The sequence below is a fragment of the Myotis lucifugus genome, unplaced genomic scaffold (assembly GCF_000147115.1).
Source record: "Myotis lucifugus unplaced genomic scaffold, Myoluc2.0 scaffold_317, whole genome shotgun sequence".
NCBI lineage: Eukaryota > Metazoa > Chordata > Mammalia > Chiroptera > Vespertilionidae > Myotis > Myotis lucifugus.
Genome location: NW_005871365.1, coordinates 1,129,345 through 1,149,462, shown reverse-complemented (window position 1 = coordinate 1,149,462; position 20,118 = coordinate 1,129,345). Strand labels below are relative to the sequence as shown.

General features: G+C 39.8%; 1 protein-coding gene across 1 annotated transcript in view; it reads right to left on the bottom strand.

Annotated features, from left to right (window-relative positions):
* Positions 1 to 20,118, bottom strand: part of COL11A1 (collagen type XI alpha 1 chain) — a gene marked incomplete at its 5' end in the record, with an annotated part of 138,395 nt that overhangs the window by 76,079 nt on the left and 42,198 nt on the right. The window contains 16 exons of the mRNA XM_023764109.1: positions 570 to 623; positions 1,895 to 1,968; positions 2,081 to 2,105; positions 3,345 to 3,398; positions 3,675 to 3,728; positions 3,851 to 3,904; positions 5,256 to 5,309; positions 9,047 to 9,103; positions 10,872 to 10,958; positions 12,189 to 12,263; positions 12,924 to 12,986; positions 14,166 to 14,207; positions 15,626 to 15,688; positions 16,922 to 17,176; positions 19,109 to 19,201; positions 19,760 to 19,876. Of these exons, the coding sequence (XP_023619877.1) occupies positions 570 to 623; positions 1,895 to 1,968; positions 2,081 to 2,105; positions 3,345 to 3,398; positions 3,675 to 3,728; positions 3,851 to 3,904; positions 5,256 to 5,309; positions 9,047 to 9,103; positions 10,872 to 10,958; positions 12,189 to 12,263; positions 12,924 to 12,986; positions 14,166 to 14,207; positions 15,626 to 15,688; positions 16,922 to 17,176; positions 19,109 to 19,201; positions 19,760 to 19,876 (1,221 nt within the window). The remainder of the gene's footprint in view (positions 1 to 569; positions 624 to 1,894; positions 1,969 to 2,080; positions 2,106 to 3,344; positions 3,399 to 3,674; positions 3,729 to 3,850; positions 3,905 to 5,255; positions 5,310 to 9,046; positions 9,104 to 10,871; positions 10,959 to 12,188; positions 12,264 to 12,923; positions 12,987 to 14,165; positions 14,208 to 15,625; positions 15,689 to 16,921; positions 17,177 to 19,108; positions 19,202 to 19,759; positions 19,877 to 20,118) is intronic.

Below are 20,118 nucleotides of genomic sequence, written 5' to 3'. Positions count from 1 at the left end.
GATACCTGCGATGCCCTTCAATGAAAGAACAAAAATGTGTGTGATGTTCATCAGCTTAGATGCCACCCGCACATCAAAAGGGACTGACCACCTCATGGCCACCACACCCTTAGCCCCGGGGGCTCAGATCAGTTCAGGACGGAATGGGGATGAGGAAAGAAAGGGGAGACCTGTGCTTCGGGCATCTGTTCCCAGAGGGGAAAACCCAAACAGCAGCCCCCACTGTGCGCCTAAGAAACCTGATAGGAAACATCACCAGGAGATAAACCACAAGGAAGAGCTGCCTGACACTGACAAAGCAGCGTGGCTGGGTCTGGGAACATCAACGCCGTTATTGCTCATATTTAAGGGTTTGAGGTTACACCGCAAACAGGGAAGCTCTAGTACTAGCCCTGGGCCGGTGGTTCCAGTGGGAGCTGTCCCGCCAAGGCTGTCCGGCCTCCCCGTGTCACACCCCACAAGCTTGGCCTGGCAGCCCCACCACGGCAGCCCCACCAAGGCAGCCCCAACAAGGCAGCCCCACCACGGCAGCCCCACCACGGCGGCCCCACCGCGGCGGCCATACTCACAGGCTGCCCCACAGGTCCTGGCGTGCCCCGTGGCCCCAGCAAGCCCCGCGGGCCCTGGAAGGAAACAGACAAACAAAGGAAAGGCTCGTCCCCCTAAGAAATGCGCTCCCAACAGGCCCCGCCTCAGAAGACACCTGAATGTCATGCTCAGAGTAAAGAGACTGTATGTCGTCGCTCAACTCACAGAAAGTGGCATTTAAGCCCATTTTCCGTGACCCATGGTCAGTGCTGATGCTGACTCGGAAGCCAGAGTGGATGGCAGCGAGTCTTTGCTACAGAAACCGCGTATCTTTGTTTCTGTAAATTTCCGTAGGAACCACTTGGGATATTTTTTAAATAAGAAATAGCTTAATGCTTTAAGTATGTCACTGCCGGGTCCCTTCTGACTGCAATGGCAGCACAGAATCGGATTAAACCTCATGTTTCTGCTCCACACGGAGACGGGTCCCAGTTCTCATCTGTTTTACTTTGGGGTTAAGTCCATCTTGAGAGAATATCCCCGGAGGGAAAGAAGCTCCCGGTAACTATGTACACAGATGATAGAAGCCATTTCCCTGAGATGTTTTAAAAATTATTTGTGTTTAATCTTAACTTTCCTCCTCTTCCCTCCCCCTCCTCCATCTGTTGGGGTTTCCTCCCTTTGAAAAGTCAACACAATAGCTCCCTGTTTCTCATATTCTCTCAGCTCTCCTGCCTTTGAGCCAATAGGCTCTATAAGTGGCCAATCATTTCTATGTAAAAGTCCAGATAAAGCAGGAAACGAGAATCATTTTTTCCCCTAAATGGCTCCTTGCACAGAAAGAGTCATATTATCGTTTTAGATTTACACAGACATGTCCCTTCATGGGCGTAGGCCTGCCTCCAGTCTGGTTCTTTGATGAACTAGCGTTGGGTAAAGCTTCCGTATTCAGTTCTTTCACTCGTAAAATTCAGTGGAAGAAACTAGACTCTAGCATTCTTTTATCTGGCATACTGAGCACTTCATGTTGTAGTGTTTTTCTGGTAGTAAGCTTCATTTATCCTAAATGCCCAAATAGATTCCAGAGCTATTACTGATATTAAAAAAAAAAAATGAAACAGCAACCAAAACCAGATAAGGGTTTTTGTCTGACAAGATGTTATATTTTACATGTCTTGTCTCTCCAGTGTCTGAGAACTGATAACAGAAAAGCACAAGGTATCCTTTAATTATTTTACATAATAATCACCTGGTTAATTAGGTAATTAATAGTCACCAGCCTTAGTCATTGACCTTACGGGGGGCAGCCCCACTCACTATCCCTCCAAAACGGGGGTGTAATTTACAAAGAACGCAAGTTGCTTACAGCTTCCCCTGGGAGACCCCGAGGTCCGATTTCTCCGTCTTCCCCCTGTCGTTGCAGAATGAGTGGGAGGGAAGCACCATTAGACAATGTGTCGTTTCTACGTGATCTGTTCTCTTATGTCTAATTGTAAACATTTCCATAAAAAATAAAGTTGCATGTACCCTCATTCGTCTTCGCAGGAGGGCTGGGAGGCTTGGGGACCGCGTTCACCCTAGTAAATCAACACAAATGCAATTCGAATATGAAATCAAGCAGCCGGCTTAGAGGTCTGTTCTGCAGCTCTCCTACCAACGAACAGAGCCTTCGGCAGGGGGCCTTCGCTTCAGTGCCCCCCTCAGAGCACCTCGCAGGCAAACCATCCCTTCACATGAACTGGTGCCGCTTTAGTATGCTAGGGAAAGAGTCCCTTGGTTTTTAAAATGAAAAGGTTTAAATTAAACACTCAACATCATTTCCAGACGTGGAATTATTATAAGGTAAACCGTTAAAATATTATTTTGCTGAAAATTATTTCAAACATGGATACACTTTGGTGATTTTAATTTCATTTAAAATTTTTCTGCTTCTAAAATAATTCATATTAAATCAGCACAACTCTAGAATACTAAAGGAATTTGGGATTTTTTTTTAAAGCAAAACTATGTATTTCTCTTGACATGTGGTATGCATACATTATCTTGCTAGACAACCTTCCTTTCTTCCTTTTCTTTTCTTTCTTTATTTCCTTCTTTCTTTTTAAAATATATTCTCCAATTTACCTAAAGGTTATGCTACCTTCATTCTTAACTTCTAGAAAAGAAAAATGTAAAGATCCAAAACTGATCTTTTTTTTTTTTGAGAGAGAGACTGATTGCTAATATCCCACTAAAAATACCTCCTGGATTTCTGTTCACAATGGTGTTTATTTAGCCCTACCCAATGATAAGCTCCTGCATTGGATTGCAAGGTTATATTATAGCAAAGAAACAGCTGTGGTGTCTCTGTCTGCCAGAAGCCTCTCATTTAGTATAATAAAAGTGTCCAGTATATTGTTATACTAATAACAGATTGCCTACAAATGTCTTCTTTTGAGTATATTTCTACAAGTGGAAAATGTAAGGCTAAAGGAAAAATTAAGGCAATTATAAGAAAAATGGAAGGTAAAATTAAATCCCTAAATTATTGTTCTTCTATAATTATATTTTCTACATACATGTAAATAAAAATTCTGTCTCAACTTATGTTTATATAAAATGAGTATTTTAAAATCTAAAAACAAAGAACTTATATTAATACTGCATGTGTAATTCTACCTATCTTTCTTTAAGTATCAAGTAGGTGTCGTGACTTACTAACTGGATTTATAAATATTAAATTTTCTTCTAATTTCCTAGAGTTTATCATTTCTAAAGTATTTCCTAATATTCTTGTATTATCTCTATATAAAAAGTAACAGAATGGTATATCTTACCCTGTGACCTTTGTCACCTGGCAGACCTGGAAGTCCATCAAATCCTCGATCCCCCTATAAAATCATCATCATCAATATTATCATCATCACCTTCATCATCATCATCATCATCACCATCATCAGCACTACAATCTTCATCATCACTATCATCACCATCACAATCACCACCACCACTACCATCATCATCATCATCACATTTTCAGTTTCATTCTGTGGGATAATTTCACTGTGACATAATCTTTTATATCAAGAAAGATATTTTAAAACACAAAATTTTGAGGGCTGCACTGACATACAGGATCTGAATATAGAAACAGCTGAGCTCCTGACCTTTGACCCAGGTTCTCCTGGCATTCCTCTTCCTCCATCAGCACCGGGACGACCCTGATAATGCCAAGAACATGATTAACCAAAAGCCAGTACTTTCCGACGAGCACAGAGGAAAGTACGACAGAAGAGCCGATGACTTCAGCGTCCCTCAAAATACACACGGACGCCAGCCTTACCCTTTTGCCAGGTTTCCCCGTCGGACCAGGCGGCCCTTGGACACCACGAGGACCCTGTGCCAAAACATCGCAATTAATTCATTTTCTAAAATTCCTGACCAATAAACTCAATCACATTGACAGACATGGTTTTAGGAGTTTATACCCAATTAACTTTACCTTAATCATTTTCTTATTTCTCTTTATTTTATGTCTTAATCGGTTTAACACAAGAAAATCAGTTCTTATGCAAAAGTCCAGATAAACTAAAAGACAAGTGAATCAATTTTTCTAAATGACTTCTTGCAGAAAAGAGTCATATTATTTTATTAAGTTTATAGAAGCATGCACCTTCATTTAAACAAAAGGAACACAGTAATATTTTAAACTTTTTAAAAATCCTTATTCTTTTTTTTTCTCAAAACCTGAAGGTTTTGTATTTCACTGGACTTAAAACATCCCTAACCCATCCATCTCATTCCTCTTTTGTTTCTAACACCTTTCCCTTCATTTCTGGCAGTTCCTCTCTTAGGCAGTCTTTTATTTCATTTATCACACTGGGTTATAATTGCCTATTTTTCACAGTTGACTCTCCCATTGAGTTAACTGTTGCAGTTTTGGACTAAATCTGTCTTTTTCTCCTTTATCTTCTTCCAACTCAGCGCCGTGCCTAGCACAGGTTTTTCCAATCACCCGGAGAATGCCGGCGGACGCCTGGCGATCCCTGATGCAAATGCCTGACTGGCCCCAAGCCATGCCAGGCAGCGTGAAGGCTGAAGATGCTCAGTGTGTTTCTCTCCTGAATCAGGACAATGCAATGTTGTATCTGCATATGAAGTCTCCCGTGGAGATCGATACACGTTTTTTAAAATAAAATTACACAACGAATCATAGATCAAATGCAGTTCCAGTATAAATATTACATAGGCTTTTATATGTAACTAACTATAAATAATTAAAGTTAATTTAAACAGTATGCATATCATCTGGTAGAAAATGTAGCACATTTGAAATGACAAATAATTTTATGATCACGGTTAAATACTGATGATAAAAAGTATAAAGTTAAGGGTGTCTAATACTTAGAGGTTAAGAGAATGCAGCTTTTAAAAAATCATTGCAGAGAGAGCACCCTACCCTGTCTGTACCCAGCTGGCAGGCAAGGGGCAATTAACAGCAGGACAAATCTTGTTAGTTTTCAATGAATATGATCATTTGAATGTGCATCTCTTATTTGCTCAAATTAATCAAGTCATTGGCAGTCAACTGGCCACTAAGGATTTCTCAGGGAAATGAGATGATGTGAGCTTCAAGGTAGTGTCAGTCATTTCTTTCCTCATAAAACAAGTGGCAGACACTCCCATTATCCTACTTGACAACAACAACAAAAGGCAAAAATGAAAGAAGTGACATAAATTGTCCTTACCTGAGGACCTGGGTCACCACTCTCCCCTTTGGCACCCGATGAACCAGGCCCCCCCTGGAGAGAAAAGTGAGGACGCAGTCATTTAATGGGGCAATTCCCTACCACTCTTCTCCCACCATTGTCACCTGAGATGACGAAACATTACTCAAAATGTACTTTATCCAATTAGTGTGATTGTATTAATAGGATAACATTTCCAAGTCCTTTGAAATGCATCTCCTCTCAGACTGTATTCCAGGGTGAGCTCCACTGAAAAGCCTATTTTAGGGATAACTACACAGAAGCCAATTTCGTGAAATCACAGGGAAATTGTCCTTAATGTGTGCACCTTCGGAGCACTGACGATGACACACAGGCGTCACTTATCATCGCACTTACATGCGCCCTACGGGCACCACGCTCACTGCATCGGGTGTGCTGAGCGTGCTCAGGCAGCAAGGACGGGGCGGGCGGCTCTTGCTTTTACCCTGAGACGTTTATCAGACACTGCATTCTACGGCAACAGCGCGTCAAGAACAGAGGCTACTGCTACCACCGCAATTGTCCCGGAATAAGGCCAATGCCTATTCTCAGATTGGTCTGTGCTTTTCCTCCGAGAAGAAGTCCTTATGACAAACACCTTACCAACATGTACAGAATGCACAAAGTGCAACAAAAGCCTGGCACGTTAACTGCAAAAATAGAAAAGCATTTTATAAAGGTCCTGTGGGTTTTTGACATAAATACTAGGTACTCCTTTTAAAAGCACTCACTGGGCCTCTCGCTAATGACCCACTGGGCCGTCAAGAAACGGTAAAGTAGCCCGGCCGCCGTGGCTCAGTGGCTGAGCATCGACCTATGAACCAGGAGGTCATGGTTCGATTCTCAGCACGTGCCCCAGTTGTGGGCTCGATCAATCCCCAGTGTGGGGTGTGCAGGAAGCAGTCAATCAATGATTCTCTCTCATCATTGATGTTTCTATCTCTTCCTTCTTCTCTGAATTTGATAAAAATATATTAAAAAAAAAAAGAAAGGGCAAAGTAAAACCACCACTTTTGGGTGAAGCTGCAGCATGCTCTGTGGTTTTGCTTCAATCCTGGTGTGTCAAGGTCACATCAATAACAAATAAAATAAGCAATAAAGACTAGCTGGTCATCCCCCTAGAAAGGTTTAGAACATTACAACTGAACCTGGTGGTAATAGTTTCTTCATGCCATACAAATATACTTTGTGTGTCTAAGAAGTGAAGGGTTCATTTAAATCAAATTCATATTCCATTAATAGTGCATTGAATCAAAGTAGGAAAAATTAAAATGCTGCTGTCTGAAAGTGTCAGCTCTCTAGCGCCTCCTGGTGGCTCCAACGTGAAATAACTACTCATAGGACTCCTGAGAAAGACAGCAAGTCAGAAACAGGAATATTCTAACCTTGAAAGTGACAAGAATGATGACTTTCAAACTTCTAATTAAGAATTCCTACAACCAGATGTCTTCCAGAGAAAAACTGGGCTCTACATTAAATCTGATTATTAATCACTGAATTGAATGCTCGGGCACTCGATTTATTTTAATTAATTTGCTGCATTATGTCCTCTGTATATAAGCACTACCTACTCAACAGATTATAATTACTTTGCCCAAACACTTATTCTAAAAATTGTCATGCAATAATTGAGAGTAACAGGACAGGGGGAAAAAGACATTTTCTATGTTTCCTGTATATTTTATAAGCTAAGCCCCCATTTGTCTGTTGGGAAGAAAACAATTGAATGAAGACATTTTTCATTGGAAGAATGTACATATTTGTCTTAAAATGTTGATGTAGTCTCTATTTCTTTTTAAATTCTTAATGTATAAAATTTTTTGGACTCTAGTTTTAACAGATATTTGAAAGTGTAATAATTGGATGTTTTGGAGCGAAGGATAATAGAGAAAATGGTAAAAAGAAGCAACGTGACTTTTCTCTCTCTCAATACTTACCTTTAATATTTAAGGAATCTGATACTTCCCATAACAAAGACTTAAGTAGTAAAATTCATTCATCGTGGATGTAACACTGAGAATGTGCACACGGTCATCAATGTTATATCTTTCTGCCCACGTGATGTGACCCTTAATGACTGTTTGGTGATACAGAAGGTGCCAATTTTCTCTGCTTTTACTGGTTCTGCTCCCCACCGCCCTTACCCGCTACAAATCCACTAGGCTTGTGTTTGTCTGGATGATAAGTAGGAAAATTCTTTTGGAAAAGACAGTGTTAGAGGTCCTAGACTAATATTTTTAAAGTAATACATGTCAGTGTTTCCCAAACATTCTTGACTATAGGAATCAAGCCGGTGAACTCTTTAAAATTATAGTTTGCCGCTTCCGACCCTGAACCTGTATCATCAGAGTCTCAGGTTCAGGGTTCAAGAGCATTTATTGTTAATGAAATATACAGGTAACCCTTCTGCGCCCAAATCTGTAAAGCACTAACTTGCTTCTGATGTTCCTTCATCAGGTAAACTGAAGTTATCACTAAGTAGCCATTAAATATTAACACTATTTCTTCCCTTGTTAAGTAGCATGGAATCTTCCATGTGAAATTAGCATACTGTGAGAGCAGAACAGTAAAAATACGTGATAACACTTAATAATGCACATAGAACTATGTATAATTTACATTCTGTGGGACATATTGTCAGCACGTATATTCCACATGAGCTCATATGATTGAGCGTAAAGCCCTTCAAAATATATACAATGTTATGGAATTTCAAGACTGAATTAAGAGAACTGTAAGTACATGTAAAACTACATAACAGACGCTTCAATAAAATACAATAGTAAATCTCTTATTCTCATCCTAATAAGAGTAAAAGAGATTAAACAGAAGATTGTGTACTTGATTAAACTTGAATAAAATAGTTTTGCTATGTGTCCACTAAGTAAATCCAAGATAAGATTTTCATTTTCAGGTCTATAATTTCTATAAATACCTAGTTCAATAAAGCATTTTGAAAGCATATAAAATCATATACAAGCAGAGTATACATGACTTTTTATATTGAAAAACAAATATTTAAAGTAGAAATTATTTATTCCATTAATTCTAAAATCAAGGAGAACTTGGGTTGCGATCCTACAGTGTTCTTTTTTTCTAAAGAAAACAATATGGTTTGAAAAAAATCTGCATTTTGTGGATTGCTACAATGCTTACTACTTAGTAAGTTTCATAAGATTTGAAGATACTTTTAAAAATATTTGTAATATATTAGCAAGCTAGTAAGGAAAATCAAACACTTATTTTCCAAGAGTCTCTAAAAGACAAATAATTTCTCCAGTGTCTGGATCACTGTGTGGAATACTGCAGGCAGTCTCGAGTGTAAGCCAGGTCTCCTGTTTGCTCCTAATATGATGGAATAATTTTCACTGGCCTCAAATACTTTTTCTTTTATTACGGAAAATTCTGTTTAGCAGAAAATCAAGTCTCAAGAATTTAATGTAAAATTGAATTTTAGTAACTCTGAATATTATGCAAATACATTATATTTATATGTAGAAAAATTAGCATTCGAATATGTGACTATATTTTTCATGGTATTTACTTGATTTGAAAACTTTTCACTGAAACAAAAAAAAATTCATTTTCATCAAAATTTACTGAGGACTCCATTCTAATAGATTTTTTAAATGGAAAGAAAATTAAGCATGAGTTGGTATATATACACCCTAGTTTCACCAGCCAGAGGTATGAACACTGCGTGGACCAAGCTGCCCTTGGAACTGCTATTTTAGGAATTTAAACACACATCATCTTATTGGGGAACCTACCACAGGACCTGGTCTTCCGGTTAGACCCATTGGGCCAGGGGGACCCCTCAGCGCAATCTACAAAATAAAATATATCAACGTTAGGAATGTCCTACTGGACTCGCATGTTCAACCACAATATTCTTTGGCACAAGCAACCTCACGTGACAGATGACCAACACAGGCATGACAGCTCCATGCTAGGAAGAGGCCTGGTTACTGAAGAATCGCTAGTTTCTAGATGACCTAAATAAGTACCAGACATTTTTTAAACCTTTGGAGCGTACACAATCTTGTATCACATACTACTAAGATTCATTCAATAAAAAAGGTTAAAATATATCTTAGAATAAGAAATCTAATATCTGATATAGTTTTCTACTCTGAGAAGTGTACTTTAGAATAATGTATAGACCTCTCTTAAATGTATATGTTCAGTACTCGTTGAAAATACTTTTAGGTGCTCTAAGTAAACATTTTCTAGCCATTATTTTAGAAAGGACTATGACTATGAAAGCCAGGTGACAAAATGCAAAATTGATCAAAAGAGTATGGCGATACACTTCTTTTGACAAATCTCAAATTTAATGTTATACAGAAAAACACATTTATTCTGTGAAATCATAGGCATGCATTACTGACACTGAAAATTAGAAATGTGAAATTAGCATACTTGAAAAGCTGGAACAAGTAGAGTACAAAGAATAAATATCTGATAGATGTTAAATTAGTATGGTGTGCGAGTTTTGAATATTAGTGATTCCAAAGGTGAATACTTAGATTATCCAAACAGATATCAAAAACAATACAGTAATAGAAATAATACGTAAAATTGTATTAGAAAAGTGCACAAGATGAAAACGGTAGGATCTCCAAAGTTTCGCTACTGACTCACCATGAGATTTTTGACAATACACTTCTTAATCCTTGAGATTAAATATCTGAAAAATTGGAATTATAACGCTTGCTACCTATTTCCAAGTAGGTTGCAAGGACTAATAAAATGAGGAATTCAGTGGCCTCATAAAATATTTACGTTCAAATAATTACCTTAAATTTGTTCAAAGTAATACAATTTACAAGATAAATTGTAGGGATCATTGACAAATTATTTTCAATATTTTTGTATTTGTTTATGGTAAGGTCTAGTAAACAAATATTTAAATTTTTCATTATCTTTATACATGATGTCACCACAGAATGGCATATTTCTAGGTGAACAGACTGGTAAATATGTCAACAAATATTGGTAATGAATTTAAACTTACGTTTTCAGATATTTTATACGCTCAGATTTATGATGATAAACAATGATATCCCATAGCGATTTACATCGCTGAGCGGGTGGGTATCCACTACCGCACCAATTTAGGCCTTTATTTCCTTTCGTCTTTAAAAAAACTACACTATGAATAAAAATGTTATATGATTTTCAACTCTTTCCCAATCCCTTCTTTGATTTACTTATGTATAATTTAATTGCAATAAATCGAATTATTGCCATTGTAGGAAGAAGTGGATGTGAAAGACAGAGAGTACTAGGTCTAAACCCACCAGTGTCTTCAAAACAAATTAAAAAACGTGTGTGTTATCACCAGAGTTATCTATGGCAATAGTGCAAGGGCCAGTCACTGAATACTCAACTAAGGGGAAAAAATCCTGCTGGACAAAAGATACAATCTTAGCATTTCCCCATCTATATTTAATATTCTACTCAACAGTATTTTGTTCAAAATAGTGGCACCCTCCCGATGCACACACACACACACACACACACACTCACACACTCACACGTGCGCACAATCTAGCATAGTAGGGTGAGGGCATACACGTTGATGCTTCTTACCCGAGCCTGCTGCAGGATCGCCTGGGCCTGCGCTTCCTGAGCAGAGACCACTGGTCCTTTGGAGCCATCGCCGCCGCCATAGCGAAACTGAGCAAAGGCCACATAAAGAAACTCAGCATCAGCCTTTGCCAAGTAGATGCCTTACTCACTAGACAAAAGTGCTCACTTAACAGAGTGGGATTTCACACAAGTCCAAGGTCACACCATCATGAATCACGATGCCGAGATTTCTTTATTTTCTTAGGAAGTCTCCTTCTGCCGTTAGGCAAGGTCTCTAGACCATGTTCTACCACTCCTCTAAGAGGCTAGAGCAGCGGTTCTCAACCTCTGGGTCGAGACCCCTTTGGCGGTGGAACGACCCTTTCACAGGGGTCGCCTAAGACCATCTTGCATATCAGATATTTACATTACGATTCATAACGGTAGCAACATTAACGTTATGAAGTAGCAACGAAAATAATTTTATGGTTGGGTCACAACATGAGGAACTGTATTTAAAGGGCCAGAAGGTTGAGAACCACTGGACTAGAGGCTTCTTCCCACTGCTCAGTTCCATCCTTTCTGAAAATTCTATCATATGTTTTTCACATGCACATATGGACCCATATTATCCATCCATTTGTAAAAATTCCAAATGCACCAAGTCAGAGGTGGTCACAGGGCCATTGCTATTTCGTTGAGTAAAACTTTGGAATCACTATGAACACAGTGAACTCCTTGAGCTATATTTATTTTGTTTACCTTTTCTTTACTAAAAACCGATCCTACTTATATCCCTCCATAAAATTCTAAAGCTTCTTTTAAATTTTAGCTTACAATGCAGCATCAGTTTCTCATACGTAATTATTACTTGCAATTTTATTGCCTTTACATAAATAAATAATTTTCCCCAGAGAAGTAGGGCAGCATTAAAAGGAACCTCATGGTAAAGCAAATAACTTTTGAGCAATAAATGACACTAGAGAGATATCAACTATTGTGTATATGGTGAAAAACAGTATATTAATATTATGTTAACACATGAAATACAGATTAATCATACAACCAGGATAAAGCACGATTGGGAATATTAAGAAAAAACTCTAAGCTTTGTTGTCAAAAGTGTAATCAAATTCTGAAATCTTAATTCTAAAGTAGAGATTAATATTTACTAGATGTTATTTTCAGTAAAATTTCTCATAATTTCCAAAGGCTGCTTGATTTTCTACCTCATAGGATGATTTTTAGTGGACCGCTCTGTAATATGGTCCAACAATATTTTTCAGAAACAAGATGACAAATGTTAAGTCCTCTTTATAGCTACAAGAAAGAACATACCGGTAACATCAGCATGGTACCAGGAGGACCTGGTAGGCCATCAGCTCCTGGTAAGCCAGGACGTCCTGGGGGACCCTAGAAAGTAAATAAAATCCTCAAAATTAATAAATGAATGAAATCAAATTTATTAGAAATTGAATAACTTTCCATAAGTCTACATGATCTCATTGGCATTTGTCTTTTACTCCTTGGTTAATCTCCTTTTAGTAAGCCTACCTAGGAAGAACTGTATTCATTATACTAGTTAACATTATTTTCATAATGTGCAAAGTTATAGGCTACACAAGGATGGTCAAAAAAACCCCAAAAACAAAGGGATAAGATTTCACATGAAGAGTTTGGGGAGACTAACATAAAAGTTCGGTTTCACCATGTGACCCTGATGTGATGCTCATTATTAGCTCAGACTCTACCAGCCGTCAACTAAACACCCATGCAGTTCCTGGACATTTTGTCTGAATTCAAATTGAAGAACTGAATCTAAAGTAACGGGTTCATGTCAACATGGAAATTGATCATAAGTTTTCTCACTAATTATCACATAGATAACATGCACATTCTCTACCCTCACTTTTAAAATTATAGCTAGAAAAGTTGACCTAAATGTTGCACAACATTAAATGTATAAACACCACCCCCACCGCAGTGAGACGAATAACATGTTAAGCTTGTGGAATGTATTTTAATTTTTAATCTATGTTATATCCTTTAGTTCTGAGGATCCCCTTCACTTACCCTATCGCCAGGGTCGCCAGGGGGTCCAGACGGGCCTTGTAGACCTGGAGGGCCCATAAGACCCTACAGAGAAATAAACCAGCATCTGAGTCAGATTCCTGCTCTCATTAGGATGCAGGCAAATTCATCCGACCAACATCAAAGAAGAGCTCATTTATCTTTCATGAATATACAACTCTCTCTCAAACAATTGCCCTATTTATCTTCCTATGAACAGACAACATATAGGGACCACTTTGTGGCTATCTGGACTCTCCCTCTATGAAGCTGCTCTCCCAGTGGAGGCAGATGGTCCAGGGAAACACAGGAAAGAACTCCCCAAGGTCAAGTCCCTGAGGTAGATGTTGGTCCCGGGTCTTACGGAAGAAATGGTAGACTCCCAGGATTAGACCTCAAGAACGTGAGAGCCGTGTGGAAATGTAGCATCATTTAGCCTGGAGGCAGTCTTCTATTTTCTTTTATGGGTAAAAGTATTTAAAGGCACCAGTATCACATGCTTATTTCAGATGATGAAATTTGAATTAATCCCACGAAAGACAGAGGTTGTCATAACAAAGTCAGATCAGTACAACTACCTGTGAATAAAGACCCAGGGAGTGATGTCAGCCTCACAGGGAAAGGACAAAAGGAGCTGAGAGTCACTCCATTCAGAAACACAGACAAGGCAGCTACAACCTCTTAGAATCCTGGGCCCCATTCACGGAGATATGTCTACATCTTTTCCCTAAAAATAGCCAAGGCTTTTCTTTTACTTGCATAACTTTCAGGTAGAGGTTGAAAATGAGGTTAGATGCAGAGATATTTAAGCAACAAAAATATTTAAAACAAAATATATTTCCACTGCTCTCAAAAGAATCTCAGAGGGAAGCCAGGGGTGGGTGGTGGGTGGGAAAAGATCAACCAAAGAACTATGCATAAATGCATAACCCATGGACACAGAGGATAGGGTGGTAGAGGCCCGGGGCGGGTTCGGGGGGTGAGGATGGGTTCTACCACCCTAGAGAAAGGGTAACATCTGTAATACTTTCTACAATAGAGGTGTGTGTGTTGTTTTTTTTAAAAAGAGTATCATTTGGATAGCCAAATCAGAAAGCAATTCAAGGCCCAGGTCCTCTGAACAAATATTCGCCTCTATAATACTCAAATTAGTCTGAAATATATCAATTCAATAATGTAACAGAAATCTTATATCTGATTATTTTAAAAAATCAAGACAAAAATAATCATAAAACATTTCCATACCGCAGGTCCGGCTGGCCCTGGTGGTCCTTCGATCAGCATTCCCTAGAATAAGGAAAAACAGGCTCTTTTCCAAGGAAAGTGTAACCGCTCACCTTTTACGTGCCTGACTCTAAGAAAGCATTTTAAAAAGTGAATTCTCCATTCCTACCACATAAAACCAATCACAAACACTTTTGCATGAGGAAGGCAGAACTCAAAATGATAGAAGACATGGGTCCCTGTCCTCAGAGAATCTATGGACTCGTTAGAAAACATATAGATATCCGGATCAGCAACATGACAAAGGGAACATGCTAAGTGCTTCCAAGAAGAGTAAAACCAAGGCATGTGATCAGGTTGTCCCCGGCTCCCAGGATAATTCCAGGCTCAGAGCAGGGACTGCAATACTGGTTGTGTGAATGGAAGAATGGAAGGGACACCCAAGCACTTTAATTCAGAAAAGGGGAGAAAAGTGCAGACAAAAGCAGCTGGGATAAATATGAGATCAGCTCTTAAGTGCATAAGAGAACCTAGTACTATTTCAGGATAAGAACCAGGTCCAAAACGTTCATGATTCTACTGCCGAAAATTGTTTTGTCATTTTTAAAAGTTGGTTGTAAATGTTCATAACAAGGGCAAAGTCATTCGGAAAACACATATTTTTAAAAGCCTTCAGTTGAGCATGTGGCATCCTTTCTCAGATTTTGGAGAAATAGAGAGGATAGCCAATAATGTCCTTATAGGTGTAGCACGTTCATTTTTATTCACCCACCATCTTTGTTTTAATGTTTATGTCATTGTAATTTCTGAAATGATATGCATGACCGTGAGGCCAATGGTTAGACCCACAGCTTTAGTTCTAAGGCAGTAGTTTCCCCAAGGTGTTCCGCAGGTAGGACAGGAACACTGCTTTCTAAGAAGAATATGTTTCTTACCAATATCTTGAGTGGTAAGAAAATTAACATAGTTTTAAAAGTCATGTTTGGAGTGAACTGGAGCCGTTTTATTGGGAGGTAAGGAACTGAGTGTGTTTTTTTAAAATCTTCATTTGATTACCTAATGTTATTTGGCTATGAAACTTATTTTTTTCATACTTATTTGTATCTATGTCAAAAAACATGTCTCATAATGTCCACTCAGACATCAGAGGAGAAATCACTGGCCTGGAAGCCGGAAGAGCTCAAGTCTAGTGACAGCTCCACCTCCAAACATTCACACCCAAGGGAAGCACTGAAACCCCTCGAATCTCAGGTTCTTTGGTTGTAAAACGAGAGAATTAGACCAGACACATTTCAGCCACTTTCAAATTCCAAAATTCCATAACTCTCTATTTTTTGGTTTACTGAGATTCCACTTACCAGAAATGGCCTTACCGACTCAGTTATCTGTGACAAATTATATACACATTTGGACAACAGAATTGTCAATGAACAGAGTGAAATAACTACCAACCTTCACAATGTGTTCACACCAGTACTTACAGGTTCAACGACCGCTGGCTCTCCTTTCTGTCCTTTTTCCCCGTATCCGCCATGGCCATTTATCTGTTGAGTGAAAATTCAAGCAGCCTGTCTTTAAATAAATAAGGCCATTACATACTTAAAAAAAATATATATATATGTATATATGTATATATGTATATATATGTATATATGTGTGTGTGTGTGTGTGTATATATAAATGATTTCAGAAAGGAAGGAAGAGGAGAGAGAGATAGAAACATCAATGATGACAGAGAATCATTGACCAGCTGCCTCCTGCACACCACCTACTGGGGATCGAGCCCACAACCCGGGCATGTGCCCTGACTGGGAATCAAACTGTGACCTCCTGGTTCATAGGTCGAAGCTCAACCACTGAGTCACCCCAGCCGGGCCAGTATTTTTAACAGGGCAATTATCTAAATGTATTTTAAATAACCTATTAAAGTGTGTTTTTTAAATAGCAACCTATTCGAGGTTTAAATACTGAAAATATAACATAGGAAAACATAATGAACATTAACACTGAATCCTGAATGAGAATGAACAATTGCTTCTTAAAGACAGAAAGATAAAGACATCCGCAGACCTTAAAAATTGTTGCAAGGCATTAATCAAAAAGTATCATCAAATTAAAGTTAATAAAATGGAGGAAATGAGTGGGGGAAATGGGGGAAGGTGGTCAAAAGTTTAAAATAATAACAATATAATAATAAGTATGGTGCATCACCGAGCATCACCAAAATATAGTGTAAAAATCAGAAATTTCATTTACCACCCAAAATCATTATGACTACATTTTAATCGCATCAATGAAGAGAAAATCTGGATGCAATTCTATTCAAGATTATACTTTCAACAAAGACTTCAGCTGTGTGGCCAGAGATTCAATGGGGGCAGGTCCCCAGGGGGGAGAGTCTATCAAGGTGTCCTAGCTGTGATAAGTTTTCAAAATTTATATGAGAAGCTGGATTTTATTTATTTTTAAATGTTTTCATTTATTTTTAGAGCGAGAGGAAGGGAGAGTGATAGAGAGATAGAAACATCGATGAGAGAGGAACATCATCGATTGGCTGCCTCCTGCACAGCCCCTACTGGGGATCGAGCTGCAACCAAGGTCCATGCCCTGGACCAGAATCGAACCTGGGACCCTTCAGTCCACAGGCTGATGCTCTATCCACTGATCCACACTAGCTAAGGCAATAAGCAGCATTTTAAACCTGGAAAGACATCAAGACGAACATGGAAATACTCCCAAAAGAATACACAACGACACAGAGCGTAACACAGACTTACGCTGGTTTCTGTGATATCTGTTTCTGCCGGGACCCCGGGACCAAACTCTTCATTAGTGGGGCTCGTTTGCTTATCTTCATAGTCTTTATATTCATAAAAATCATATTCGCCTAAATCTCCATCTACCGGCAGGTCAGAGTCCCTGCCGTCTATTTCTTTGTTCTCATACAGTGTATCCTCGGGATTTTTCCTCTGGGCCTCATAATCCTCTCCGGTTAGATATTCTTCGGTAAACACATCTTCCACGGGACTTGGCTATTCATTTAAGTTGCAAGGAATCGGAGAACATGAAGGTTAATGTTAGTGAAGCAAGGCAAGCATTTGCAATCACAGTTCCATGGGATGTGACGGGGGCAGCGGTTCAAATGCTACTCAAGCGAGTCTGAGCACTATTTCTGCCAGGATCGTTGAAAGAAATAGTTCTGTACATCGGTATGTACAAGGATACATGGCTTTCTAACATTTTCCCAATAGTTCCAAGGCAAATATTCACATGGGTTCCACATGTGTATTTGCTTGTTCCATTGAAAAGAACCTTGTTAGTCAATTTGGTATTTATGGTTTAAGATTTGAATAATAAAATATGCTCTTAGTGAAAGATTGCTTAATTTTCAAATCTCGCAGAACATCCTTATGCAATATAATTACCACCAGAAAAGCCATGTAACGTTGACTCTCGATCCCCAAAATGAACTCTTCACGCCAATACTGAGACTTATCATTGCGATATGTAGGCGGAGTATCTGGCGTGTAGGGAAGGTTCATATCACCAAAGAGTTCTTTAAAGCCAATATAATATAAAATATAGTCCTCACAATTTAAGACAATCAAGTTAAATATATCATTGTCAGATCTCAAAGAGTAGAGAATAAATATTCACTTAAAAGTAAAAATTACATCAATAATACTCCCTCGGAGATATAGAAACGTAAACTTACTGTAATTTTCATTTGCTCACAAGTAATTCCCTAATAAGAGTATAAGTCTAAATCATATTTATTATGCAATTTTTGGCCATCTTCTAATTTTGATGAAGTTCAAATTAACTTATTTTGCTACTTTTTGAGTTTCACTTTTAAATAACTTGTTCACTATGATATAGTGAGTCTAGATGATAAAGAAATCTTGAATAAATAAGATTACACAGAATCATGTGAATAAAATGTGGCTGAACTGTAGCAATTGTTAACTAAAGGGAAATGTCCAATAACCACAGGAATGTTGTATTCTTAAACCAGGGGGGTCTACAGGGGATGCACATTATCCAGCAGATATTACTGTACTCAGAGCTGAGAACTACAAAACTGGACGAGTTTGGGTAGATAAATAAACATCTTGAATCAAGATACCCATTTTGGGAAACGATTAATTTGGACAAGATGAAACTTATCTGTTCTTAGGCTAAAATGTCACTGTTCTAGATTATGCATCTGCATGTACTGCACCACTGAGTTAATTCCCTGCCGAGACACGGGTTATATAAATGTTCTAATAACTCAATTCCTCAGGCATTGTTCATACCAGGGAAGGCGGGTATTTGACAAAGTTAAACGGAATCATACGCTCATTTCTGCACGATCAGAACGTACACATGATATGAAATTCAGAAAGATTGCTTGATTTGGACCTACATGTCCTTAAATGTTTTCGTAGAGAAGAATGGGAAAGGTTAAAATGTGTTATTTTAACCATAATCACCACTGCATTCCTAAGCAGTGTGGAACTGTGAGCAGCGAACAAGAGCCACGAAGACTGCATCTGTTCAGGATGCGCGCTGTTACAGAAACGCCGGTGATGCCGAGGTGGGAGAACTGACTGTATCCCTGGCGGATACAGTCTCCCTTGCGGGTGCTCCTCAGGGAAGGCCGTGTTGTGAGCACCGCTCATCACAGCACGCTCAGAAGCTGGGGGCCCAGGAGCATCAGGTAAGGCGAGCGGCCACTCAGTCAGATCCAAGTAGCCTGTGCACAAAGCCGGGAGCCGGGCGGGCCTGAACTGACACTGGCTGCACATGACCCCTGTTTAGGGACAGCGAACCCACGTCTCTGGTCCTCTCACCACGGCGAGACAATAAAAATCCCAAACTCACAGAGGCTCCCTGGGGGTCCCTCCGGAGCGAGGCATCCCAGGAGAACAAGGCCCAGGGTCTCCCCTGGGGCTGGGCCTGCCCCTGCCCAGGCGCATTACCTCGTTGGTGCCGGAGACACGTCGGGGAGCTTCGGTCTGGTAACTTCCCATGGTGCCGTAGTTGTATTCTTGAAAATCTTCCACGATGTTCGCCTGACAATAAACGCAATGGAAACGCAATTAGTCGAAATGGGAGGCGATCGCACATCTTCTAGAATCAAGATTTGACGGGGCGATCGTATTAGCCAGGGAGGGTTTGTCTAGGCGGGTTAGTCAGCGCCTCATCATCACAGATCGTCCTGCGGGTCTAGGACAGATCTTGATTGCTCTGGCTTTGCTACCTGGACCCCTAGTCTGGCTGTGGCCGCTGCTCGGTAACTTTTCTTCTTCTTGGATGCAAATCGGTCAGATTTAGGGGGCGTAAACTTTTGGGGCTTTTCCTTTGAGCTAGTGGCCACTGTCCTCGTCTTCTGTTGGAAATGGGATTTCTTCTTCTGGAACGCGCGGGGGGAGGCGGAATGGAAAACATAAATATAAAGTGAGAAGGGAGGAAAGGGCTGGGTGAGAGGAAGAACAGGCACAGCGAACCCGGCACGGTGCCCTCGGGACAGCGGCTGCCAAAGGAAAACCAGTTACTGGCTCACAGGACTCAGGGGGCCGGAAGGGGGGCCACAGGGAGACGAACAGCGGGAACCCGGCCACGGTGTTTACCTCGGTTTGTGCTACGGTCTCCTCGGCTACAGTGGGCGTCCCTGTCACACTGTCAGCCTCTTTATAGTCTGCGTCCCCATACTCATAGTCATACTCCACCACCTCCTCGGGCGCATACTACATCGCAGAGGGAGAGACAGCGGGAACGTGGTTAGCGGCGGGTCACACCATTAACAAAGTAGGAATCGTCTTCTTAACGTTTGCGTGGAGGAAACGTTAAGAGCCGGGGAAGGATGGGTCCTTCGGGGTTATTTGGCGTCACACCAAGTATTATACTGTCCCAGACAGAGTATAATGACCCGGGAGTGACGAAGCAGGTGCTCTAGGAGCGTGATGGTGGTTAGGACTGTGAAGAAACT